We start from the raw sequence: 24,510 nt of genomic DNA on the forward strand, positions 1-24,510 counted from the left end.
TTAACCTAAGCAAAGCATGAATAAGAAGATGAATATGTCCTCGTCCAAATATATTTTAAAACTAAATATTAATTGATTTTGATTTGTCTTTAGTGGTTAGGTTAACTATATACTTTTTCTTTCTTATGGAATAGATAATTGGGAATTGAATTAATTGTAAAATCAAGAAGCAAAAACTGATGTTCATAAATTTTAAATTTAAAATTAAAATTTAGCATTGAACTATTTTTTCCCCTTGATTTTTGTCTAGATGTCCCTGGTAGATTTGGGAAAGAAGCTTTTAGAAGCAGCACGAGCAGGTCAAGATGATGAAGTTCGGATTTTGATGGCAAATGGAGCTCCTTTTACTACAGATTGGGTAAATAAAAGTTTAAAAATTAAAAAAAATCTTGTGTGAGTCTTACTTTTATTTATTTTTGAATAGCAGTTTATAAATTTGATTAATTGATTTAATCAAATTATGAATTTATTCATAAATCATTAAATTATACCATCAAAATCAACAAGATTAGGCTGGTTATGAACGTGAAGCAAAAGCAAGAGATAACATTTATATTACTCTGACATTAATTAGTATTAATCTAAACATTAATTACTCCAACAATTTTAAAAGTTATTGAGAAAAGGAGAGCCCAGTCCATTAGGTCCCCATTCTCCCTCCTGACCCCATCACCCCCAAACTTGTAGGATGACAGGAAGGATTGTGATTTCTTTTGTTGGAAAGAACTTCTACATGAGATCACAGATCCATTTGAATATTCATAGAGTTAAAAGTTAATCATTTTTTAGTTGGAGCAATTTTCAATTTAACTTGCATAATTTTAGCATTATGACTATCTGTTAGAATTTGAGCATGTGGGAGTCATAAGCAGTTAGATTATGTTACTGGAATAGCCTGTTTGTCTAAAGATTTTTCTTTTAAATTTCTAACTCTCTCCTCAACTTTTTTTTTTTGCTTTTTTGTGAATCAGGACCACTTGTGATATTTTGTCTTCCTTCCCTGTGCTGTTTTGTACATCAGCTTATATATAATCTGAATTGGTTTTGGCTTTGGTTGCCATGTTTCTCTTACAAATTTACCTAAATTATCACCTCCAGTTTACACCCTTTAAATTTTTCCTGTGCTAATAAACTAATAAATTTTTGTAAGTTAAAACTTCATACTGAATTTTGTTAAATAAGTAGGGATTTAGTGGGTAGATCATATGGAATAGAAGTCAGGATCATTTCTTACTCTGTCACTGACTGTGAAATCACAGGCTAGACAGGTAACACCTTTCTCAGCCTTAGTTTTTTTCCTTTGTAAAATGAGGATATTGGCATCCTACACCAAGAGAAGGTTGAAATGGGTACATAATTTAGACATAAAGGGTGATGATAAGTAAATTAGGAGAGCAAAAAATAGACTACCTGTCAGTTCTGTGGAGAAATTTATGACCAAACAAGAGATAGAGAACATTAAGAAATGGGTAATTTTGATTACATTAAATTAAAAAGTTTTTTGTACAAACAAAACCAATGCAACCAAGATTAGAAGAAAAGCAGAAAGTGGGAAAACTATTTTTACAGCCAGTGTTTCTGATAAAGGCCTCATTTCTCAAATATACAGAGAACTAAGTGAAATTTATAAGACTACAAGTCATTCTCCAGTTGCTAAATGGTCAAAGGATATGAACAGGCAGTTTTCAAATGAAGAAATTAAAGCTATCTATAGTCAGATAAAAATACTCTAAATCACTATTGATTAGAGAAATACTAATTAAAACAACTCTGAGGTACCACCTCACACCTACCAGATTGGCTAATATGACAGAAAAGGAAAATGATAAATGTTGGAAAAGATATGGGAAAATTGGGACACTAATGCATTGTTGGTGGAGTTGTGAACTGATCTAACCATTCTGGGGAGCAATTTGAAACTATGCCCAAAAGGTATCAAACTGTGCATACCCTTTGATCCAGTAATACCACTACCAGTTCTGTATCCCACAGAGATCATAAAAAAGGGAAAAGGACCTATATTTATAAAAATATAGCAACTCTTTTTATGGTGACAAAGAATTCACCTATTGGGGAATGGCTAAACAAATTGTGGTCTGTGAATGTAATGGAATACTTATTTTTCTGTAAGGAATGATGAGCAGGCAGATTTCAGAAAAACCTAGAAAGACTTACATGAATGATGCTGAGTGAAGTGAGCAGAACTGGGAGAACATTGTACATAGTAACAGCAACATTGTGTGATGATCAACTATGATAGGCTTAGCTCTTGTCAGCAATACAATGATCCAAGACAATTCCAAAAGACTCATGATGGAAAATCCTATCCACATCCAGAAAAAGAACTATGGAGGCTGAAAGCAAATCAAAGCACACTATTTTCACTTTCTTTGTTTTTTCTTTCTCGTGGTTTTTCTTTTTTGTTCTGATTCTTCTTTCACAACATGACTAATGTGGAAATATGTTTAACATGATTCTACATGTGTAAATTACATCAGATTGCTTGCTGTCTTGTGAAGGGGGAAGGAAGGGAGGGAAAGAGAAAAATTTGGAATTCAAAGTATTACAAAATGAGTGTTGAAAACTGTCTTTACATGTAATTGGGAAAAAATACTATTAAGTGGGGAAAAATGAGGATATTGGTTATTGAATTTTTTTTTACGGGACAGGGATATTTTAAGGATAAATAAGATTTCTATAAAAGTGTTTTGAGTTCCTATTAAGAAAGTTATAATTTAATACAAAGTAGATCTATAATGTATACTAGAAAATCAGTTTAAATATTACATTTATTTTGAATTTTAGTTGGGTACATCTCCACTTCATCTAGCAGCACAATATGGGCACTATTCAACCACAGAAGTATTACTGCGAGCTGGTGTAAGCCGAGATGCCAGAACTAAAGTGGACCGAACTCCATTACACATGGCAGCATCTGAAGGCCACGCAAGCATAGTAGAAGTTTTACTTAAGGTTTGTCTTTTATTTTCAGGCTTTGAAAGTAAACCGAAACCTATAATAATAACAGCTTGTGAAAGAAAAACTACCTGAGTTTACCTTTTCTGGAAGAATTATCTCTACTGGGTCCTTAGGTTCTTGAGCTTCTTCCTAATTAAAAGTAGTATTTTCTATGAAAGTAGTCTTTTCTATGTTTTCTTATTAAGGAAGAAAAGATCAATAAAAACTTATTTTTTAAAATCACTTTAGTTTACCCCAGTTCCTCTTTCCGCCTTCCAAAGAGCCATCCCATATAAGACATAATATTTTTTAAAGACAAGAACAGAAAAAGAAGAGGAAGACAGCATAACTAATCAGTACTTCAAAAAAGTCTGAACATATCTGCAACACTTGTGGACCTCCCACCTTTGCAGAAGGGTGGGTTGGAAGTATCTTCTCATATCTTTCGAGCCACGATTGTTCTTTACTGTTTTGCAATATTCACTTTTGATTTTTTTGTGTCCATGGTTGTTCTTTCTGTTTACATTGTTATAATAGCTGTATATATTACTTTCTTGGCTCTGCTTACTTTACTATGCATCAGTTCATATAAATCTTTCTATGCTTCTCTGTATTTATCACATTCCCCATTTCTTATAACACAGTAGTATTCCATTACACTCACACACCACAGTTTTTTGAGCCATTCCCCAGTCTGTGGGCCTCTATTTTGATTCTGGTTCTTTGCTGTCACAAAAAGTGCTTCTATAAATATTTTGGAATATATGGGGACTTTCTTCTTACGAATAGCCTCCCTGGGGTATAGGCCCAGTAATGAAATTTCTGGGTCAAAGAATGTGGAGATTTTGGTCACTTCATTTGCATAATTCCAAATTGCTTTCCAAAATGATTATTGATTCTCAGTTCTCCTAGCAGAACACCAGTGTGCCTTTCTTCCCACAACCCTTCCAGTATCGACAATTCCTATCTTTTATCATCATGGCCGATTTGCAGGATGTGTGGTAAAACCTCAAGATTGTTTTGATTTGCAGTACTTTTATTATTAGTGATTTGGAGTATTTTTTCATGTGGTTTTAATAGTTTATAGTACTTCTTTTGAGAACTGTTTGTTCTTATCTTTTGACTACTTATATATTAGAGAATACCTTCTGGTCTTAAATATGAATATATACATCTATTTAACATTCTTTTAAGACTGATAATTGAAAAATAGCATTAAGCATGAGTGAGTTTTTTTAATTTAAAGGATGAAATAATTGGCAAAGGAATTTTTCTGAGTATCTAAGAGCTCCTCAGAGAGATTGAGAACTGGGAAAGATAACTTTTTGAACAGAGTTCAGACAACCCTGAGAATGTGTGAAATTGGGAGTGGTGGATTCAGAAATTATACTCTTTGTCTTTGACCCTGTCTTCTAAATGACTCTCCTTAAATGACTTAGCTATTACTAAGTGTGTAAATTTTCAAATGAAAACATAGATCTTAGACCTATTAGGAATATTAAAAGAGATTTGTAGCAGTACTTACAAGATTTTACTCCCTCAGTTCTCCTTTTCCTAAACTTTCATGCCTGTGCTGATGGATAACAGGAAAACAAAAACAACAAAAACAGAACAGAATAACTCAGGCATTTTTAGGTATTATAAGGCAAGCAGTGAAAAAAGTCAGGCTAACGCAATAATGACTTGACTGGTAGGACATTTGGATGATTTGAACATTGATAAATGAAAGTTGGTTATATTTCTCTGTTGTAAATTCTTTCTCATACATATGTACATTCAGTTATGATTTCATCTTATCTATGAGCTGTATTTTACACTTTAAGTAATCTATGGATTTGAAATATTTTGTAGCATGGCGCTGACGTCAATGCCAAAGACATGCTAAAGATGACAGCGCTACACTGGGCTACAGAACATAACCATCAAGAGGTGGTAGAACTTTTAATCAAATACGGTGCTGATGTCCACACACAAAGTAAATTTTGTAAAACTGCTTTGGATATTTCAATAGACAATGGAAATGAAGATTTGGCAGAAATATTACAGGTAATTTTTTTACCTTTAATTTTAAAACTTATGGAAGAATACCTCCTTTTATCATGGTGTGAATTGTTAGCTTGTTACCTTTGAGATCTTTTGAATGAGGCTTTTTCCTTTCTCTCATTTTCTTCTCATTTTTTTCCCCAATTAATTCATCCTATTCATTTCTTCATTTCTCAGGAAATCTCTAATCTTTTAATATCTAAGTAAGGACCAATAAGTCATTAATTTATATGATATTAAATTGTTTCTGCACTCTTTTAGGTCTTTCATTCCCTTGGCTGTTTCTTTTAATTCCTTTTACAATTTGGATACTGTATTTGCCTACTAATTTGAGATTTTTATAAGAGTAAGTTATGTTTATTTTAAATAAAGATGAATAACTTTAACAGTTACAGTAATATCTATTCAATGAAGTAAGCATTACCTTTATATCCCTTCCTAATTTCTGTCATCAGAAAGCTTTTTGAGGGCCTTTGTCCTTCTAGTGAGAACTGGCCCCTAGTGAGCTACTTTCTAGTGAGCTACTGACCCCTTCTCGTAGTGCCAGATTGCTTTTCATCAAGAAGTAATTCCTTCAGACCGATATAAATGATCTTCTTTGGTCATTATGTTGACCTCTCTGCTTTCTAATTCCTCTTACTCAATTTGACTTTTTTTTTAATGCTATCTAGTGAATCTGTTGTTTTTCTACTAATTACTTAAAAGTGTCTTTGTTTAGGGAAACTAGGATATTCTGGTGTTCAACTTTTACTTCTAGGTATGAGAATTAAGAGGATGGGGACCAATTAATATGAGGGGTGTATTTTAATCTGACCATTATGGGGTGTCTAAATGCAGCAGCAGAAATAGAAGTATTAATCAAAATTCTGTAGCAACAGGGTCTGCACAGGGTAGCCATGAATTTCTTCATGGTTCCCAAATATCTATTCTATATTCTATATTCCAATATAGACCATGTCTATATTGGAGACCACTGCTCTTAAGCGGTCTCTCCACTCTTCTTATTTTGCTCCTTTACCTGACAAATAGGCTGCGGTTGAAATTTAAACATATGCTCAGGAGATCACCTAGCCAAATTTGTTAAAGACAATTCCTTTAAGGAAAGTTTTTGGGTTACATTGAAGGCTTGTGCTATTCTGACAGTTATCTAAAAAGCTGTTGTGGTTTATTCTCTAGATTGCAATGCAGAACCAAATAAATACAAACCCAGAGAGCCCTGACACTGTGACGATCCATGCAGCAACACCACAGTTTATCATTGGACCTGGAGGGGTGGTGAACCTAACAGGTCTGGTATCCTCAGAAAATTCATCCAAGGCCACAGGTATTGAGATGCATGTAGGGTAGCTGTTGGGATTTTGTGCTTTAGTAGGTATTCACCATTTTAAGGAAGGACTGTTGGAGAATAAGGGTAAGATCATAGTAGCTGCATTTTCCTTCTTTGGTGTGTTTGGTATATGACAAATGTTTGGGCAGATAAAATAATCTAAAGAAAGATGATATTGGACAAAGCACTAATATTTTAGTTTTCAAAAATAATTGTTATCCCAGTTTGATCCAAAAGGAGGGAATAGCTCGAAGCTGTAAATTTGATTAAAGTTTTTTAAGAACTAATGTGCCCTATTCTTTTTCCCCTTTAATAGATGAAACAGGAGTATCCGCTGTTCAGTTTGGAAACTCATCTACATCAGTATTAGCTACATTAGCTGCTTTAGCCGAAGCTTCTGCTCCATTGTCCAATTCTTCAGAAACCCCAGGTTAGAAAAACAAGTTTTATGGTTCAAAATAAAGCAGATATAATTCCTGGCAATCGTAACTACACAGAACTGTAACACTTAGAGACCAGGAAGGATTGCACCAATACCATGAAAGATAAAAGAGTGATTGTCCAGCACTTGCTGATGTTGTTGTGAGGAGTGTACAGTTAGACCTATGATATCATCAGTGTAAGAACTCCCAGTGAAGAAACGCCCTCTCCCAGTGCAGATCAGTATCTATTCTGCAACTCACAGTTCCCTGCACACTGGAGAGGTTAATTGTCTTGTCCAGGATAATATATCCAGTTTGTGTCAGAGGAGGGATTTGAACTCATGTGTCCTTGACCTTGAGGCCAGTTCTTTATCTATCACATCAGACTACTTCCTTTCCTGTTCTTAAAAATAGAAAATAATAACTTATTCTACTATTTATAATAATTGTTAGAGTCAGGATACTCCACTGAAGTTCTCCTCTAATGCCTCATCGTGATGTGGCTATCATTACTTCTTGAAGGCTTTACCAGGGGAACACAAGCAATATATATTTTCTGTGTCTTTCTGCTGAGGACTAGCACCAGCTAAATTTGGGAGGCTCGTCATTAGAAGGTTGGCCAAGAGCTGATGAGTTATTTTTAGCCTCAACAACACATGAAGACTATCTACTAAGGTGTAGACTGGGTTGCTATCCACATTGCTGGAGTGCTAGGGTACATTATTTAGGTGCTATGTTAATACATAAGCCAATGAAATAAAACGCCCCTGAAGTACAGGTGAAGCCATGATATTTTCTTTTGTGTTTAACCGACTAAATACTTTTAAGCCCATTTACTCTTTTTAAAAAAATGTTTTGTTTGTAGCTTTTGTCCTTCCATTACAAAAAAAGGGGGAAAGACAACCCTTATCCTCCCTTCCAATATGAATTCCTCTTGCAGTAAAGAAAAACAATTTAGCCGAAGCATCCAGCACAGGCATTACATCTGATAAAGTATACAGCATTCTGTCTTAGTAGATTCTCTTTCTGCTGTGCAGAGGGAGACATGTTTCATTATTTTTTTTCAAGGAACATGCTTGGTTTTTCATTTGTCCTTGAGTTCAATTTCCTTTTAGTGATTTTTTAACTTACAATGTTATAGTCATTCATACTTTCACTTGGCTCACTTTATTTCACTCAGTATCAGTTATTAAATGCTTATTGACTATGTATTTGAATGTGGGTTTCCAATTAATACCATAAAATCACCTTTCTTTACAGGATGGAAAATTAATATAACACTAAATAATAAAGCAGACACTTCTTAAATAATCCACAAAAGAGAAACCATAGTTTATTGTTGTTCTGAAAAACTATAGAAAATAAGTGAATTTGTAGCCACCAGATATCTTCTTCTTTAATTATTTTAATTATTTAAAAAAAAACTTTTGGATTGTGCAACATGCAGACTTCATGACCATTCTGTTGTTGACTTATCAAATGGAGTTGATTGTCTAACCTTGGTTCTGATGGTTACTGAGTAAAGGGGCCCAAATCAATGGAAAACTTACAGAGAATCCATGAGTAAATAAGGCATTGGAATATGCCTTCTTGTCTAAGAGGTGAAGACAAAATGATGAATGGAGATATAGTGTGATTGACAAAAGAACAAGAAATATTTTCACACAGTTGTAGTACAACATAACTTTTAAAACTTAATTTAGTACAGAGAATAAAATGTTGAATGAGTGAAGAGGAGCAGTTTCTTAACAACTTTTGTGTATATTAAAAGAACCTGTGTGGGTGGCAGTAAATAGAAAGGACAAAATAGAGCATTCATAATTTCTGGTTGAATTTTTGAGTGAGAAATCAAAAAATACCTGGTAACTGTAAGACTCATAACGTGGAAGAATACATTCATCTAGGGAGCATATAAGCCAAACAAGTTTACAGAAATGTTCCCTGCCCCGTATAGATCAAGGAAAATTCAGTTTAACAGTATAAAATTTAAACACTGAAATTATAATAAAAGAATACTGCAGAAAAAAAATATTTAAAATTTTGTATCCTAAAGCAGTTTTTAAAAATAGGATTTGATTGATGTCTTCTGTTTCTTATATCATCATAGTTATCTCAAATATCCCTCCCCCTCCCTCTCATAGAGAGCCATCCTGTATAAAGAGTAGTATTTTTTGAAGATGACAAAGATCAGCACGACTTTCAGCTTATCAGTGTGTAAGACTTGTGGACCTCCCACCCCCACGACGGAATGGGCTGGGGGTGTCTTCTCGTGTCCTGGCATGGGAGTCCTGCTTGATTTTTGTAATTTTGTTACATCTGCTTTTGAATGTTTGGTATGTTGTTCTTTCTGTTTTCATGTTGTAGTTACTGTGTCTCTTGTTTTCTTGGCTCTGCCGCCTTCACTCTGCAAGTTCATGTTGATCTTTCCACGCTTCTATTTATTCATCATGCGCATCATTTCTTAGAGCATGGTAATATTCCATTACCTTTGTGTACCAAATTTATCTAGCCATTCCTCAATTGATGGGCATCTACTTGGTTTCCAGATTATGGCTATGACAAAAAGTGCTGCTGTAAATATTTTGGTGTATTAAAGAATTTCTTAATGACAAGGTGAATTTATCCTAGGAACAAAGAAGCCTAGGTCAGTTTGGAAAGGCTGAGCACGTGCCCTGAACCTGGACAGAGCTCTATCCATTTAGTTACTTCGAGCAGTTTCTTTTGTTACTTACTTTTTCTCCTGCTATTAACTCTACTCTGTATATGTGTAAATTGTATCATTTTAGGTAGAAAATGCTCTTCATTTTATGTTCAGTTGTGTGGTAGTATATAACCTTCTATATCAAGTTTAGTATAAGCTTTCTTTGCCCACTTCTGTTTTTATTTTTACACTTCTTCCTGTGGAGTAGAATTTGTTGGAGTTTAAAATTATCTGGCCTGCAGCTTTGTTACTCATCAGAACATACATAACATATTTTCCCCCATATTTGTGACTTTAATTAGTTAAATATTAATGGAAGAGTGGGTCTACAGGAGAATAGTTAGTGATGTTCTCTCAGGCACATTTTTCAGTATTAATAAGGTCCTAGATTTTTTTTTCCCCTCCTTTAATATCTTCCCTTCCTTCAAATATCTTGTTCATTAAATACCTTGTATATGTAAATGCCTGCTTCTTTTAACGCCTTATATTTTTCAAAGAAGTCTTCCCAGTTGGATCATACTCAGCCCAGACCTCTCTCTCTCTCTCATTATCTCTATCTCTTTCTCTCTCTCTCTCTCTCTCTCTCTCCTTCCCTATGTATGTATCTATATAAAGATATATATCTATATCTACACACACACACACACACACACACACACACACGTACACACACACACACGCTCTTGTACTTTGTCTAATATGGTTGCTTTTCTCATCTTTGTTCCCTTCAGTGACATTTCTGTTGCTTCTGTGAACGTATCCCAGGATTGTGATATTAGGTCCAGGTGTGGTGGTTCTACCATCCTTGCTATAAAGAATAGTTTGTTAAAAGTGGTTTTTGCAAATCTTTTCCTTTTTCCTTGTTTGTAGTCCTGTTTTCATCCTTGAGTGCTTTTAAGACATTGCTTAGTTGGATACCTTGCCAGATTTTCTTTAAACTTATTTTACCTTCTACTCCTTCCCTGTGCCTTATGAAAAGATACTATTCATGTTCTACTATCATCCTTCTTCAGAAAATTTTATAAACAATTTATATTCTAACCCATTGTTGCTTTGTGAAACCATCTCTCTCCAATTGGCAAATAGATTAGATGTCTCCTGAGTAAACTCTTTTTAACTTCTTTTGGTCTCCTTGTAGTATGTCAATTTACATTAGTTAAACTTCTAAATGAAATTGTTATAGTCAGTGTCAATGTCATTTCTCCTTTTGATTTTTTTAATTATATGTTTAAATAACTCAGGGTTAAGTCATTTTAGTTGTATGCCAGTGTCTTTTTATCATTATTCTCATTTTTTACTAATTCTGATCTTCACTCTATTGAGTTGATGGTCTGAATGTACATAAACAGCTGGATTCAGGAATGACTCTCAAATCAGTAAGAAATCTTTTTATCAGGTAGTTTCAGGATTTTCATTATGTCTAGTACCTAACAAATTTTTTTTTTTTTAAAGAAAATGCTTATAGTGGTGTGAGGTAACTATGTAATCTACAGGTATTTTGTTTCTCTCATTCTTCTAAAGCTACATTTTCCCATATAATTTCCCCCATCCTCACTTTTTCTCACATTTTCATTGAAATCAAATATTAGAATGTATGTTGATTTAATTTGAAAGGGTCTTACTAAGTTCTTTGTAGAATTTCTCTCCCACTTTATCCTCATCGATCTTTGATGGTACATAAACTGCAGTTATTTTCATGGCTGTCTTTTTTGCAAGTATTTTCCATTAAGCACTGTAATATGTGATGACAAGATATCCTACAAAAAAAGTTTCTTCTTTTCTGTTGGTGTCCAGTAAAACCCAACCCACCAACTCCTTTCTTTGCTTCTCCATAACTGAACTCTTCTACTTAGCTGCATCTTCTTTCTTTTGATTTACTTAATAGCAAGAATATCAAGATTGTATGCTCTCCAGCAGTGAGTCTGGGAAAGTCAATGTTGTTTGCCTCAGTTTCCTCATCTGTAAATAGGTAGATAGATAGATAGATAGATAGATAGATAGATAGATAGATAGATAGAAAGATAGAAAGATACATGAGCCAGGGAAGGAAATGGCAGATCACAAGTCATTCCAGCATCTTTGCCAAGAAAACTCCAAACGGGGTCATAAAGACTCAAATAAAGCTGAAACAATTGAACAATAACAACAACAAAGTCAAATTGAAGTTTGATGGTCTAAAAACTGTGTGATTCTTAGCACTCTATGTTCCCTTTCCTATTGCTCTGCCACTGGCACTGTAGGAAATGTAGCTGCACAGGACCGAAGACCACTTTTTTTTTTTAAAGCGTTTCTGTGACCAAAAACATTTGTTACCAGGTAGTCAGCTTATTGATGATGTGTCTCTCCGTTGTTAGATACATTGGTCTTGGGAAAGCGCACTCATTCTGGAGATATTCTCAAAACCTTTTCATCATGGTAGAACTTGTCAGAGCTATGAGCGTACCCTATGGGAACCCAGGGTCATTGCCACCATGAAATGAAGTATCAGAGTAGAACTTGGTGAGATTCAGCTGTATCTAAATCTAGGGTGTCCTTGAAGGTGTTAGTAAGGAACAGCAAGCTTTTCCAAGCAGTATTTGAAAGCCGATCGCATCCTTACCATTTCATAGTTAAATTTAAGATGTAGAGAACATATCTGATTATGCTTATTGTTTGTTGATTATAAAAGGCATTTGATTAGATTAAAAAAATGCGACCTTTAACAAGATGGTTCTTCCCACACATACATCAATATTATTCAAGATTTTTTGGAAAATGTAATGTTGAACCCTGTTCAATGATCCTCTGATAATGAATATGAGGTGAGACATAAAACAGGATAAGGTATACTCACCAATGTTATTTGCTACTGTGTCAGAGGAGACCTAGAACAAAATCCAGGTCAAAGAGTGATTATTAATGGTGATTTTTGCCAGATGGTCTTGTTTGTGGATGGCATTATGCTGATGGTGATTAAGCCCCAGAATACTGCAGAGCCTCCTGGAAAAAAACAGTAATCACTTAAAGGACTTTGGTGTGTGTGCTCATACTGGAAATAACTTAATAAAGAATGTCTTTTGCTCAGATTTCAGCACACTTTTGTGTATGTATACATATATACATACATTCATGCTTACACATGGTCTCAGGTTTCCTATGAAAGTAAAGGCCATTGTTTTCAGTACTAATATTTTAGCAGTGTTACTATAGCAGTGAGACAGGGAACACCATGACCTCCAAAGAGCTAAAAGTGAACATCAAAGAGAGGCATGTGGTGAATATGAGAAGACTAACATAAAGCCATTGAGGTGCTACAAAAAAAGACAGGAATAAAGGATGTCATCAAGAAATTATCTAAGAAGAAGAGATGTGTTGGTCAGATTGTGATAGTGAGGGCTTGTACAGATGGAAAGCTTAGAGTGCTCTACTGTTACCTTGTTGATAATTGGGAGAAATCAAAGAAGGCCTGCAGTACATTGGGTGGACTTTGTCCTCTGTGTTCCATGGTTAAATTTTTGGAGGATATGGACAAGAGCTATACTAGATGGACAGAAATGGGTAGGTGGCTATCCTTATTGTTGGAGAGAACTTCTGAATTAATGAGATCATAGTTACATTTGATGTATCATTAAACTCTAGAGCTTAAATACTCTTGCTTTTAACTGCCTCTGTGTGGAGGGAGACAGTATACCATTGACTTAACTGACCTTTTACCATGTTGACAATGCATTATTAAACATTTAAGAATAATATTGAATTTTTTTTTTACTTTAATCATTATTTATCACTAGATTTTTCTTCTGTTTCATAATTTTCCAGTTTCATATATTTTTAGTTTGTTCAGTTTTTTTCATTTCTTGACATATGCTTCTTTGTTTCTTCTTGAAATTCACTTTGTTTGCTTTATTTTGGTTTTCCTAAGACTTTATCAAATTGTATTTAAAAAATCCATTTTCCTGTAGTTTTTAGCTAATAACAAGTTGACATAATTATTCCATTTGACCTGCAAAATTAAAAAGGTCTTGCTGATATTTACTAGTGCTACCTTCTCTTTTTCCTAGCTGTCCCATATCACTTTGTATTGCTTTCCCAATTTCAGTGGTGTAAGTTACACGCAAATGTATAGCTTCAGTGTTTCATTGGAGCTTTCTTGCTGTTCCTCACATGCAATGTTCCACCTCCCTCTATGCCTTTACATAGCCTGTCCTTTATGCCTAGAATGAACTCTCTCCTCAACTTGAACTCTTAGAATTCCTAGTTTCTGTCAAAGCTCAGCTCAAATACCTCCTGCTACATGAAAATTTTCCTGATTTCCTCTAGTTGCTAGTGCCTCCTTCTCCCCCCAAATTATCTTTTATTTATATTTTAGTTTATTTATACATGTACATACTTTGTCTTCTAATAGAATGGAAGCTTTAGGAGATCACATTTTTCAGTTTTATCTTTGCATACTGAGTGCCTGGCAAGAATAGATGTTTAATGAATGTTTTTCGTTTGGTTGATCCATGACTTTATTGATGTGGGTTTTCCTTTTTTTAGTGTAGATTACAAACCACTCAATTCTCACATCCTGTGAGATTCTTGTCAATGTCTTTCTGTAAATTTTCCATAGAGAATCTACCTCATATTCTAGAGGTGTTCCTCTGGCTCTTTTAATAGTGTCACAGATACCAGCTAATGAAATTTGGTTCATCCTTCTGTTTTCCCTTCTTTCAATCCATGACTAGCCCACTTCCTTCCTTTTCTGTCTATGCTTGTCCTTACTGATTTTTTTTCACTACTTCTCACAGATCATTGTTATGTATTGTAACTTGCTTGTTCCTGATATGCTCTTCTGTTATAAAGATGAGAAAGTAATACATGGATTAGTGGTTGCTGATGTCTTTTCAGTTACTTTTTTTGGGGGGGGGCAGGGATAATAAATGCTAGCTACTATTAATACCATCCATGACTTTTTATTTCTTTAAAACCTTTCCTTCTCTGAAAACTCTTGAAGAGTGATATCTGAATACCTTTAAAATTTAATTATCTCCATCATAAATTTCTTATGCATGTTATTGGTCTCGTCTAAGTGTTTTTCATAAATCATAGGATCATAGATTTAGAGCTGTAGGTACCTAAGAGATAATCTGGTCTAACCCCCCTGCATTTTGCAAATGAGAAAACTGAGTCCCAGAGGGGTGAAATAACTTGCCCATAGTCAAGTAGCGGACAGACTGACTTCATCTTCTCAAATGCCATTGGTGCTTGATGGTGGAGTACAAATGCAGTGGTTCCATTTTCATTGTTGATGAGACTAGATCACCATAAAAATGCCAGCAGATCTGTTCCATTTCATTTCTATTTGTTGTCCTTCTTCCAGTGTCATCTACACATGTTCTCCGGATGATCTGGCTTAGCTGGGTCTCATGCCAAGCTCCCTACAGGCACGTTTCCTCCTCAACTGTCTTTCGCTGTTTTGTGAGGCAACACTGGTCGTCATCTTCCGTCATTTTGCAAATGAGCTTGTACTCTAACCTGGTATTGCCCTTGGCTGCCATGTCTCTGCTCTTGGCAAGGAGATCAAGTGTTTCCTGGGTAAGGTGGTTTCTGGGCTCTTTTGACCTCCTCATTGTGGCAACTGTCTTGCATCAGTTAAGCTTCTCAAAGAAATGATGTTGCAGTCATTGTCTTCACTTTTTTTCCATTTCCCATTTTTTTACCAGTCAACTACTTATTGAAAATAGGTCCTGTTGGGGCTTCTGTAGCTGTATAATGTGTCTTCATATTTGTCTTTTCTTTAATTTTGACCTTTGTTATTTCATACACTTCCCCTGCATGATCCCTCCGTTCCAGCCAAACTATTAGATGTTCCCTGAATTCGACACTTCGTCACCTGTCTTTGTGCATTCTTACAAGCCATTGTCCATGCCTGAAATGCCCTCCGTCTCCATCTTTACCTTTTAGAACCCTTGTCTTCCTTTAAGGTTCAGCTTAGGTGAAGCTACTGCTTCCGTGAAGCTTTTTTTGTTCACCCAGTTGCTTTAATTTTCCTTGTACTGTACTTATTTATGTACATATTGTAACCCCTCAATACTAATCTCCTTGTGTGTAGGGACTCTTTAATTTTTATGATGTTGTACTGTCAAATACCTATCACATTTCTTAATAAATGTTTGACTGAGTAAAGCAATTCATTTCAGAAAGCTTATTCTTAAATGATTCCTATATTAATAGCAAGTTATTTCCTATCAAGACAGTCAGTTTTTGGTTTTGGCTTTTTTTTTTTTTATTTGGTGATGTTGAATGTTTACTATACCCTTTGCCTTCTGGTTCACTTTTTGAAGAAAGTATTCATGACAAATAGGCATGAAGATTCTGGATAAGCCTCTTTTATTTCTTATAATTACATCCTCTGTGTCCATCTTTGCATTTTAATCCTCTAATGTCAAGGTTAACATCGACTTCATTTAGAGGGTCTTAAGTTCTGAATAGAGTTTCTCAACTTCTTCATTTTTCTGCTGTAGATTTTGGCATGTGAGCTATGATTACCTTCATGGTAATCTTTTTTGTCTATGCACGTTGTGAGCACTGCAAGGTGAGTTGGCCAAATATCTGTTTTCTTTGAGCGTATGATGTGATTAACTCCGTTATTGGCTTCTTGAAAGAGAGCCTGTATACTATTCTTTCATTTAGCTATAAGCTCTTTGTTTTCTGGCTGCGTTTGCAGTGAGAAGGCCATTATGGACATAATTTTCTCCAGTGGTATACATGATTGGTGGGCAAATATCACATATTCACTGTGGAATTGGTTAAATTGATGTTTTCAAGCAGTTGAGAAAATTAAACTGTCTTTGCCCTATGTCCCTTCCCCACCACTCTGCTCACCATCATTGTGGAAGCAGAAGGTGGGGGTTAGGATTGAAGTAATTAAATTCCAAGATTTCCTACAGACTCAGATTATTGTGAAATGTGAAAAAAGTTGGATTACATGAGAAGAGCATATATTACATTTGTCATAACCATCATGGTTTTATTTTCTTTTTATTCCATCTTATTTCTTCTAGGCTTTGGGAATATATGGCTTTCAACTCTAGAAAGGTGTAGAAATTTCCAAACTAAAACTTAAATTACAGTTCTGTTCCATTGACCACCTAGAAGCCATTTGGCACAAAATTTGGTATCATCTAATAGCACTTAACACACTTTCCAGTACCCATTTGTCACTCTCTCACTTAGTTTGGTCCTCTTGCTCAATACCAGTGTATGCTTCTGTTACTCTGTGATCTTCTCTCAGCATCACTCCTTTCTACCCATTGATCTTTGAAACTTCCTTTGATACTGTTCCTCATTCCTGTTTGTCACTTGAGTTGTAGTATTTCGGACTCCTTTCTTGTTGGTTTCAGGCAGTTGAAGCAACTCAGTCCTGACCTTTTCAAACAAGTTATTGAAAACAAAAAATGGGTAATGGACAGTAGCAAGGATGTCAACGCTGATTATAATCATTTCTTATGGAAGTTTAACTGATAAAAGTCAATTGCCATATGAAGGAGATCAAAAGAGCCTAAAAAGCACTATAGTCAGAAGACACTTGACTTGCCAAATGGAAAGAGATGATATCCAGAGGCAGTTCTTTTTTAAAATATAAATTCATTTCTAAAACTTGTGAAGAAGGATGATGGAAGATTATGAGCAGTTTTGTCATATAAAGCAGAGAAGCAGGGGAGAGTAAAACCAAGTTTAGAAAAACCTGGTTAGAAAACCATTTAAGCAGAGTACTCCCAAGGACTTTTAAGAATGAAAATAAAGGATAATGAAGAGAAGAAAAATGGAAAAGATCTTTATGACGAATTGTTTTCACCATTGTGTACCTGGACTGTAACATCATAGTCACAAACGTGCCTATAGAAAAGGTAAAAATGGACTAGGAGAACAAATATAGGAAAAGCAACTAGATTAAATCAATAGTACAGAGTAGAGATCTGTGTTAAAGGGAACACAATTTTAAGGGCATTGAGGGATTGACTTACAGTGTGTCTGAAGGAAGGGAAGATACCAAAGGAGTGGGAAAAAAACTTGGACATTATTAATAATACTGAAAAAAGTTACCTGACAGGACACTGACAACTGCTGACCTATTTGTGTACTTTCCAATATAAATAGAGTTTTTATTAGCATTATCTACACATGTTTTGAGAGCACAGCATTCTCAGCGAGCATATTAATAATAAACAGGCTAGTTTTTGCAAGCAGTATTCTTTAGTGGATCACACCTTTGCTATCACACAGTTGACTGATACAAAATCCTGCTGTCCTAATTGTTTGTCGATTATTTAAAAAAAAAAGCTTTGCATTCTGTCTTGAAGATTTTTTCCAACAGAGTTTCTCCCATCTATCAAAATCATTTGCTATTCCTAGCAATGTATAACAGCAGAAATAAACTTGTTCAGTAACTTTCTCATCATAAACATCATACCAGGCATTACATGTATGCTCGTCATAAGTGTTCGCCTATGTGATGGAGAAGATCTAGAGCAGAGTTCAGGTTGAAGAGGTGTGCCTCTTGATGGTCGCAAGATCATAGATTTAGAGCTAGAAGATGCCCAACAAGGTCATTGAGTTCAATCCCATTACTTTATGGATAAGGAAACTTTAGAGAGATTTAAGTTATTTGTCCAAGATTGCACAGCTAGTAAGTATCTGAGGTCGGATTTGGATCCAGGGATTCCTGATCTGCTACACCACCATTGTGTTTGCAGATGATGTTGTACTGGTTGCATCAAGCCTGGGAACACTGAAGAACCTCATAGGAGAGAGGTGTAACCACTCAAAAGTTTGGATTGATCATCTACATAGGAAAATTAAATGGATGAAAACTGTCTTCTGTCCAGATTATGACATATAGTTGGGTGGACAACCTATAGAATTTTCCCATCAGTATGTATAATTTACCATCAGTATGGACAAAGAATTTGGCACAAAATTAAACAGGGGACAAGCAAGATGAATTGCCTGCAGGAGATGTCAGAGCTCTTTTAATGACTTCAGACATCCTCCAGGAACAAAAGCCCATCTTTTTATTACCAAGGCTATCTACTGGTATCATATGGAAATATGAAACATGTATGAAACATGGAGCACAGTAGTCTTTGATGAAATGAAAATGAGTTTCACATAGAGGGAAATCAATGGAGAAGCAAGTGATGAGTGTAAGTAAGGTACAACATGTGATAAATCAGGAGCTTTAGAAAGACCTGCCAGAGTAAAGGAAATGTATGTATGATTGAAAAAGAGGTTGGGCTGGTCATGTGATAAGGGCTAGGTGTAACCAGTGCACAGCCTGAGTATGGCTCCTTATGACCTCTTTATGTTAGGAAGAGGTGAGGAGGGATGCCAATATATTAAATAGTCCTCCTGTGGTATACTTGTAGGAGGACATGGACAAGAGTTGTCTAAGAAAGATAATAGTGTCCATTAGTTAGTGTCCATTATTGAAGGGATCATCCAGATAAATGAGCTCATGGATCCATTTGATTTATTTGAATTCTTGTTGCTTTATACTCATGAGTAATTCTGAGAATGAAATTGGAGATATTGGAGAATACCTTAGGATGATGCCTTTCCCAAAAAGATCCATCATAGAATGACTCATAGGTCGGGTTGGTTGTCCCGTGGCAAACTTGTAGTGCCTATAGTGGCCTTTTTAACAGTCATACCAGCTGCTCACATTTCCCAGGATAGGGGTTGAGATAAAGTGTTTCCTTTGCGAATGGCAGTCCTTCTTGTCTACTTTGTCTCGATCATATTACATAGGTTTATAGTGCAATTTTGGGAAGTGATAGGATATCAGAACTCATATTGGTGGTAGCTAGTAGGTAGCCAGGTAAGATTGGATAGGAAAGGAGATGCTTACTGGTTGAGTCAATATGAGGTTCTGCTGAATTTTGTGGTGATGTGCTTGTTAGCTGGCATTTATTTTAAGGGCTGTGTAATTTTCTAGATAATTAGTAAGTATTTCTTAAATGTCAGCTATGGGCCAGGTATAGTGAGAGGCACTGGAGATAGCAAAGACCAAAGACAAACTGTTCTTTCCTCAAGGAACTTACAATTTAGCCCAGGGAGACAACGTGTGTGTGTGTGTGTGTGTGTGTGTAGGTATATGCAAAGTAGATACAAGGTACTTTTTGAGGAAAAGGTGGCAGCAGATTGAGGAAGCAAGAAGGGCTTCATGGAGAAGGTGGTTCTTGAGTTTAGCCTTAAAGGAAACTAGGAATCCTGAGAGGTAGAAATAAGGAAGAGTACATTCTAGGTATGGGGGGTAACTAATGCAAAGTCACAAAGACAGGAGATAGATAGAGTGTAATGTGTGGGGGAAAACAAGGTCAGTCACTAGATCAGAGAGTATTAAGTGTAAGGGAGTCAGATGTGAAAGAGTGGCAAGGTAGAAAGGAAACAGGTTGTAAAGGGCTTTAAAAGCCAAACAGAGGATTTTATATTTGGTCCTTGAAGTAACAGGGAATCAATAGAGTTTATTGAATAGTGGTGTGGTCAGGCCTACACTATTAGAAAATCTCTGATAACTGAGTCGTAGATATTTGATGTGAGAAGGCAGTCAGGAGGCTAGATAGCTGAGAGGTGGTAATATCCTGAACTAGGATGTTAGCTGTGTAGATGGAGAAAAGGATGGATGTGAGATGTTTTGGAGTTAGAAACAAGATTTGGCAGTTGATTAAATATTTGGAGTGAGAATGACACCAAGGTTTTGAACAAAGGTGACTGGAACGATGGGGCTACCCTTGGCAGAAATAGGGAATTTTGGAAGAGGGTTGGTTTTTGAGGAAAAGATATTGGGTACTATTTTGGATTAGGGGACATCTAGTTATAAATGTCCAATAGTTGGTGATATACCTTCAAAGAGATACTGGAGTTGGATGTATAGGTTTGAGAGTCATCCGCATAAAGTGTAATGATTAATTGGTGTAAAATAAAATTATCCTGTTGTGCTGTAGTATATTTCTATATTCCTCTAATATTCACGAATTGGGAATAGATTTTTAGTAAATTAAGGCTCTATTTGTAGTTTTGTGGTGAAAGATGATCATTGATAACGTTATTTGCATATTTCCCTTCATAATTTTTTTCTAAAAAAAAAAAAAAAGATAGTTGTTAGAATATATGCCTTTGTCCAGTGGCATCTCAGCAGCTCTAATCTTGTCAGTTGTCACAATGATTAACTAAAGAATAGTGATTACTAGCAAAGTTAACTGTAGTAGAAACCTAACATATCTCACTTAAGATTCTGAGAAGTGCTGCTTAGAAAGACTTATAAGATTTTATTGTATTTGTAAAAGAGGAAGGTGATTTTCAAATAACTAAAAGGTAAAGTTTATATATAGGATTTTCTTTCTAATTACAGGTTCAAATGCCTTTCGTGGTTTCCTTCCCCCAACATTATATAACAGGATTAAGTGTACATTGGGAGCTCTAAAGCCATATATCTTAATCTGGGGTTGGAAGATGAGAGGGAAACAGAATAAAGGAGAGAAAAGTAAGAGCTACTTAGTGAGGACTAAGCATTAACTAGTTGCTGCCTGTCATAGTCAGTGGCAAACAGCTGGCACCTCTATCTGGGATGAAATATGTCATACTAAGATAAGAACCTCACTAGCAACAGCAGTTATTTGTGCAAACCAGGGAAATTTTGTGTGTGTGTGTGTGTGTGTGTGTGTAGTTTATGCGGGAAAAATGTTTTTATTCACTTCTTCTCAAAATATATGAAAGGAAAGTACAAAGTATGTTCCAGGGAAAATGACTAAATTTGGTTTGGCTGGAGTGGAGGTCTCAGGAAGGTAAGTGAAAAGTAGCAATTCTCTTTCTTTTGGACTTGAAATGAATAAAGAATGGAAAATTTTTAAATTTAGCAAAGCTTTTAATACTATGAAATCAGTTCTCATGTGGATCATCTGAATTATAAGTTTATCTCTAACCTTGCTTTCACTAATTGTTGATGTTATCATCTACCGTGTTTATTTTAACTGTTTGATAGGACTAGCATCTTTGCCATAATTTGGAAAGAGGACCTTTTAAAATGATGAGTGGTTTCATTATCACCACATCATACAAGCCTTATGGCCCTTAATATGTTTTGCTTTGGCCTAACGTTTTGTTATAGTGTGAGAGGCAATGCTCTCTATTTCTAATTGGAATGAGTAGTAGGAAAGTTTTGAACATGGATGGGAGCAATGTGGAGAAAGCTAGAAAGCCGCTTTTCAGCTCCAGACTTGTAGAGTATGGTTTTATCTAATTTAAAGTGTTACGAATTCCTATTTTATTAGGCAATCAGTACTAAAATTTAAATGCCCAAATGCATTCCAGAGATGGTATGTATCATTTTTGAATTGCCAAACCATCTTGTTTCAATTCCTCTATTATTGACAGTTGCCTTTATCAGTTATTGTAAAGTGACTACAGATAGTTCTTCCTCTCCTATGCTTTAAAGTTTAGAGCATTAACTTAGAACTCTCATTAGGAAATTAATACTTGGTAGTATTTTAAGATACAACTTTCTGTTCAGATCCTATATCAGTCATGTAGATAACCAGTTAATCAACAAACATTTATTAATCACCTACTAGTGCTGAAGATACAGTACAAAGAATGAGACAGTCCCTACAGTTGTGAAACTTATATTCTAATAAGGGATACCAGGCTTCAGAGATACATATACACATACACATAGACATACACATACATATACATACATATACATACATACATACACACACACAGAGGTCGATCTGTCTGTCTAGTTTCTTGGCTTTATATACTCATGCTTTTTATTACTGAATCATACTAGTGAATATTTATGTTCTTAGATGGTTTTCATTGTGTGACTTTACTTTGGAACTCCCCCACCTCCAAAAAAAGCCACAAAGGGGCTATCTAATCTATTTATTTCTCTCTCTTATTTATCAGTTACATGCAAAAATATTTTAACATTTGTTTTTAAAAAATTTTTAGTTTCAAGTTTCCTCACCCTCTCCTGCACCATTTCCCTCTTTGAGAAGGCAAGCAATTTGATATTGATTATACAGTATAGTCATGTAAAACACATTTCCATATTAGCCGTGTTGCAAAAGAAAACAGACAAAAAAAAAGCCAAGAAAAATAAAGAAAGTTTAAAAAAGTATGCTTCAATCTGTATTCAGATGCCACCACTTCTTTTCCTGGAAGTGGATAGCATTTTTCATCATAAGTCCTTTGGAATTGTCTTGGATCATTGTACTCCTCAGAATAGCTAGGTCATTCACAGTTGATCATCATACAGTATTGCTGTTACTGTGTACAATGTTCACCTAGTTCCGCTCACTTTGCATCAATTCATTTAAGTCTTTCTGGGTTTTTCTGAAAGCATCATGCTAATCATTGCTTATGGCACAATAGTGTTCCATCACAGTCATATACCACAACCAACTATTTCCCTATTAATGGGCATCCCCTCAATTTCCAATTCTAATTTGTACAAAGTTACTTTTCAACTTTTAAAATACTTTTCATATTTTTGGCTTCTTATCCTGTTTCTAGGCAGTACTTTGATTTGTTGCACAAACATTCTGTAACTTTTTTCCTCCAGTCCCTTTTAGTGAGATTTGCAAAGGAACAAAGATCTTTAGATGAAAGGCAAGAATTGTATCCATTTTAATGACAATCATTGAAAATAGTGGTATAACTAATTGCAAAGATGAAAGCTTATGAATTGTTCTATGTGTGTTTTCTGATCTCGGAAGTTTTTAATATAAGATTTATGTTCTAAAATATTTTTCTTTCTGTAACCAGCTAAAGTGGAAATTCCTTTTTCATATGCATGTAAAAGAAATCAAAGCATGAATACATGCATCTGAAAACCTAAGTAGCTTTACAAATAGCCACTTATGTCCTGTATTTCATTACTCTATTTTTAAAAGAATTTCTTCTTGAAATTTTAAGTGCTTCGTGATACAGCTTAATTATAGTTTAAAGAGCAAACAAAAATAGAGAACTCAAAATATAAAAGCACTCAATATTTTGAGTTTTATCTTTTGTGAGTTATATCTCAACAATTGTCAAATACTACAGTAGCAGGTTTGAGGCTAAGCCGGTTGCCATAGATACACCTTTGAACACCAGGTTGAGATGTACCTTGCTTTTTCCTTTTCTTGAAGTGCATATGAGGGCCTCTCTTCTGAAGTAAATTCTTTAGCCATTATTATCCAAGATACTCTGCTATAAACAGTAGCAACTTGGAGTTTATTTTGCACACCAACTGTGTATCAGTTTATCACAAGATTTTCTCTCTTATAAAATCTTGCCCCATGACAATTAGAAAGAAAATCCATTTGGAAACAGTTTCATGTGCCGATTCTTTTAAGTGAAGCTGGTAACAATGTTTTTGTTGTTGTTGTTGTTGTTCTTTGTTTTTAAACATATAACTTTCTTTTGGAAGTAAGTCACCAAATTGATCATTAAGTTTTAAGTTTTTGTTTTTGGCAATTGTGCCTATTGGTAATATAGTTGTTATACTTCTAATGTTTTTCATAGACCTGGAATAAAATTCCTCTCGGTGGTACTGTAGTTTGTTCTTGAAAAGATATCATCAGTAGGATTACTCATTGTCCTAAAGTGTGTGTACTCCATATATAAGAGAGCAGTGTGGTGTGGTGGGTAGAGAATTGACCTCAAAGCCAGGAAGACCTGGGTTCAAGTCTTTCATCTGACACATCCTGGCTGTTTGACCCTGGACAAGTGCTTCAGGCAACTCTTACAGACTAAGAGTTACAGAGAAGGTGTCCACCTGAATGGGTAGAGGACTTTTCCTTGAAATCACAGGTTCAATTCCTTTGTCTTTGATTGACTTCAATCCTTTAAGGATCCATTATTCCATTGGTTTAGACATTTCTTCCTCTTATGAAGTTCATAACTCCTTCAGGACTTTATGACAACCTGGTAACAAGCCTTTGTACTTAGCTAGGCTGTTTCTCAAATGACAAACATACAGTCTGTCATTGGACTTTGGTACACTTTATTTGAATCTGTGTATTAGGTTCTTTCCCAGACACAGGTGT

General features: G+C 35.2%; 1 protein-coding gene across 5 annotated transcripts in view; it reads left to right on the top strand.

Moving 5' to 3' along the window:
• The window catches only part of GABPB1 (GA binding protein transcription factor subunit beta 1), an 80,186-nt gene that overhangs the window by 48,364 nt on the left and 7,312 nt on the right, over positions 1-24,510 (top strand). For 4 of the 5 annotated variants that reach the window (XM_036735003.1, XM_036735007.1, XM_036735005.1 and 1 more), the window contains exons 2-6: positions 251-358; positions 2,806-2,973; positions 4,810-5,004; positions 6,178-6,325; positions 6,645-6,758. In XM_036735003.1, coding sequence (XP_036590898.1) covers positions 251-358; positions 2,806-2,973; positions 4,810-5,004; positions 6,178-6,325; positions 6,645-6,758 — 733 coding nt within the window. The remainder of the gene's footprint in view (positions 1-250; positions 359-2,805; positions 2,974-4,809; positions 5,005-6,177; positions 6,326-6,644; positions 6,759-24,510) is intronic. The other variant, XM_036735006.1, reaches the window with a different exon arrangement.

The sequence above is a fragment of the Trichosurus vulpecula genome, chromosome 8, assembly GCF_011100635.1.
Source record: "Trichosurus vulpecula isolate mTriVul1 chromosome 8, mTriVul1.pri, whole genome shotgun sequence".
Taxonomy (NCBI): domain Eukaryota; kingdom Metazoa; phylum Chordata; class Mammalia; order Diprotodontia; family Phalangeridae; genus Trichosurus; species Trichosurus vulpecula.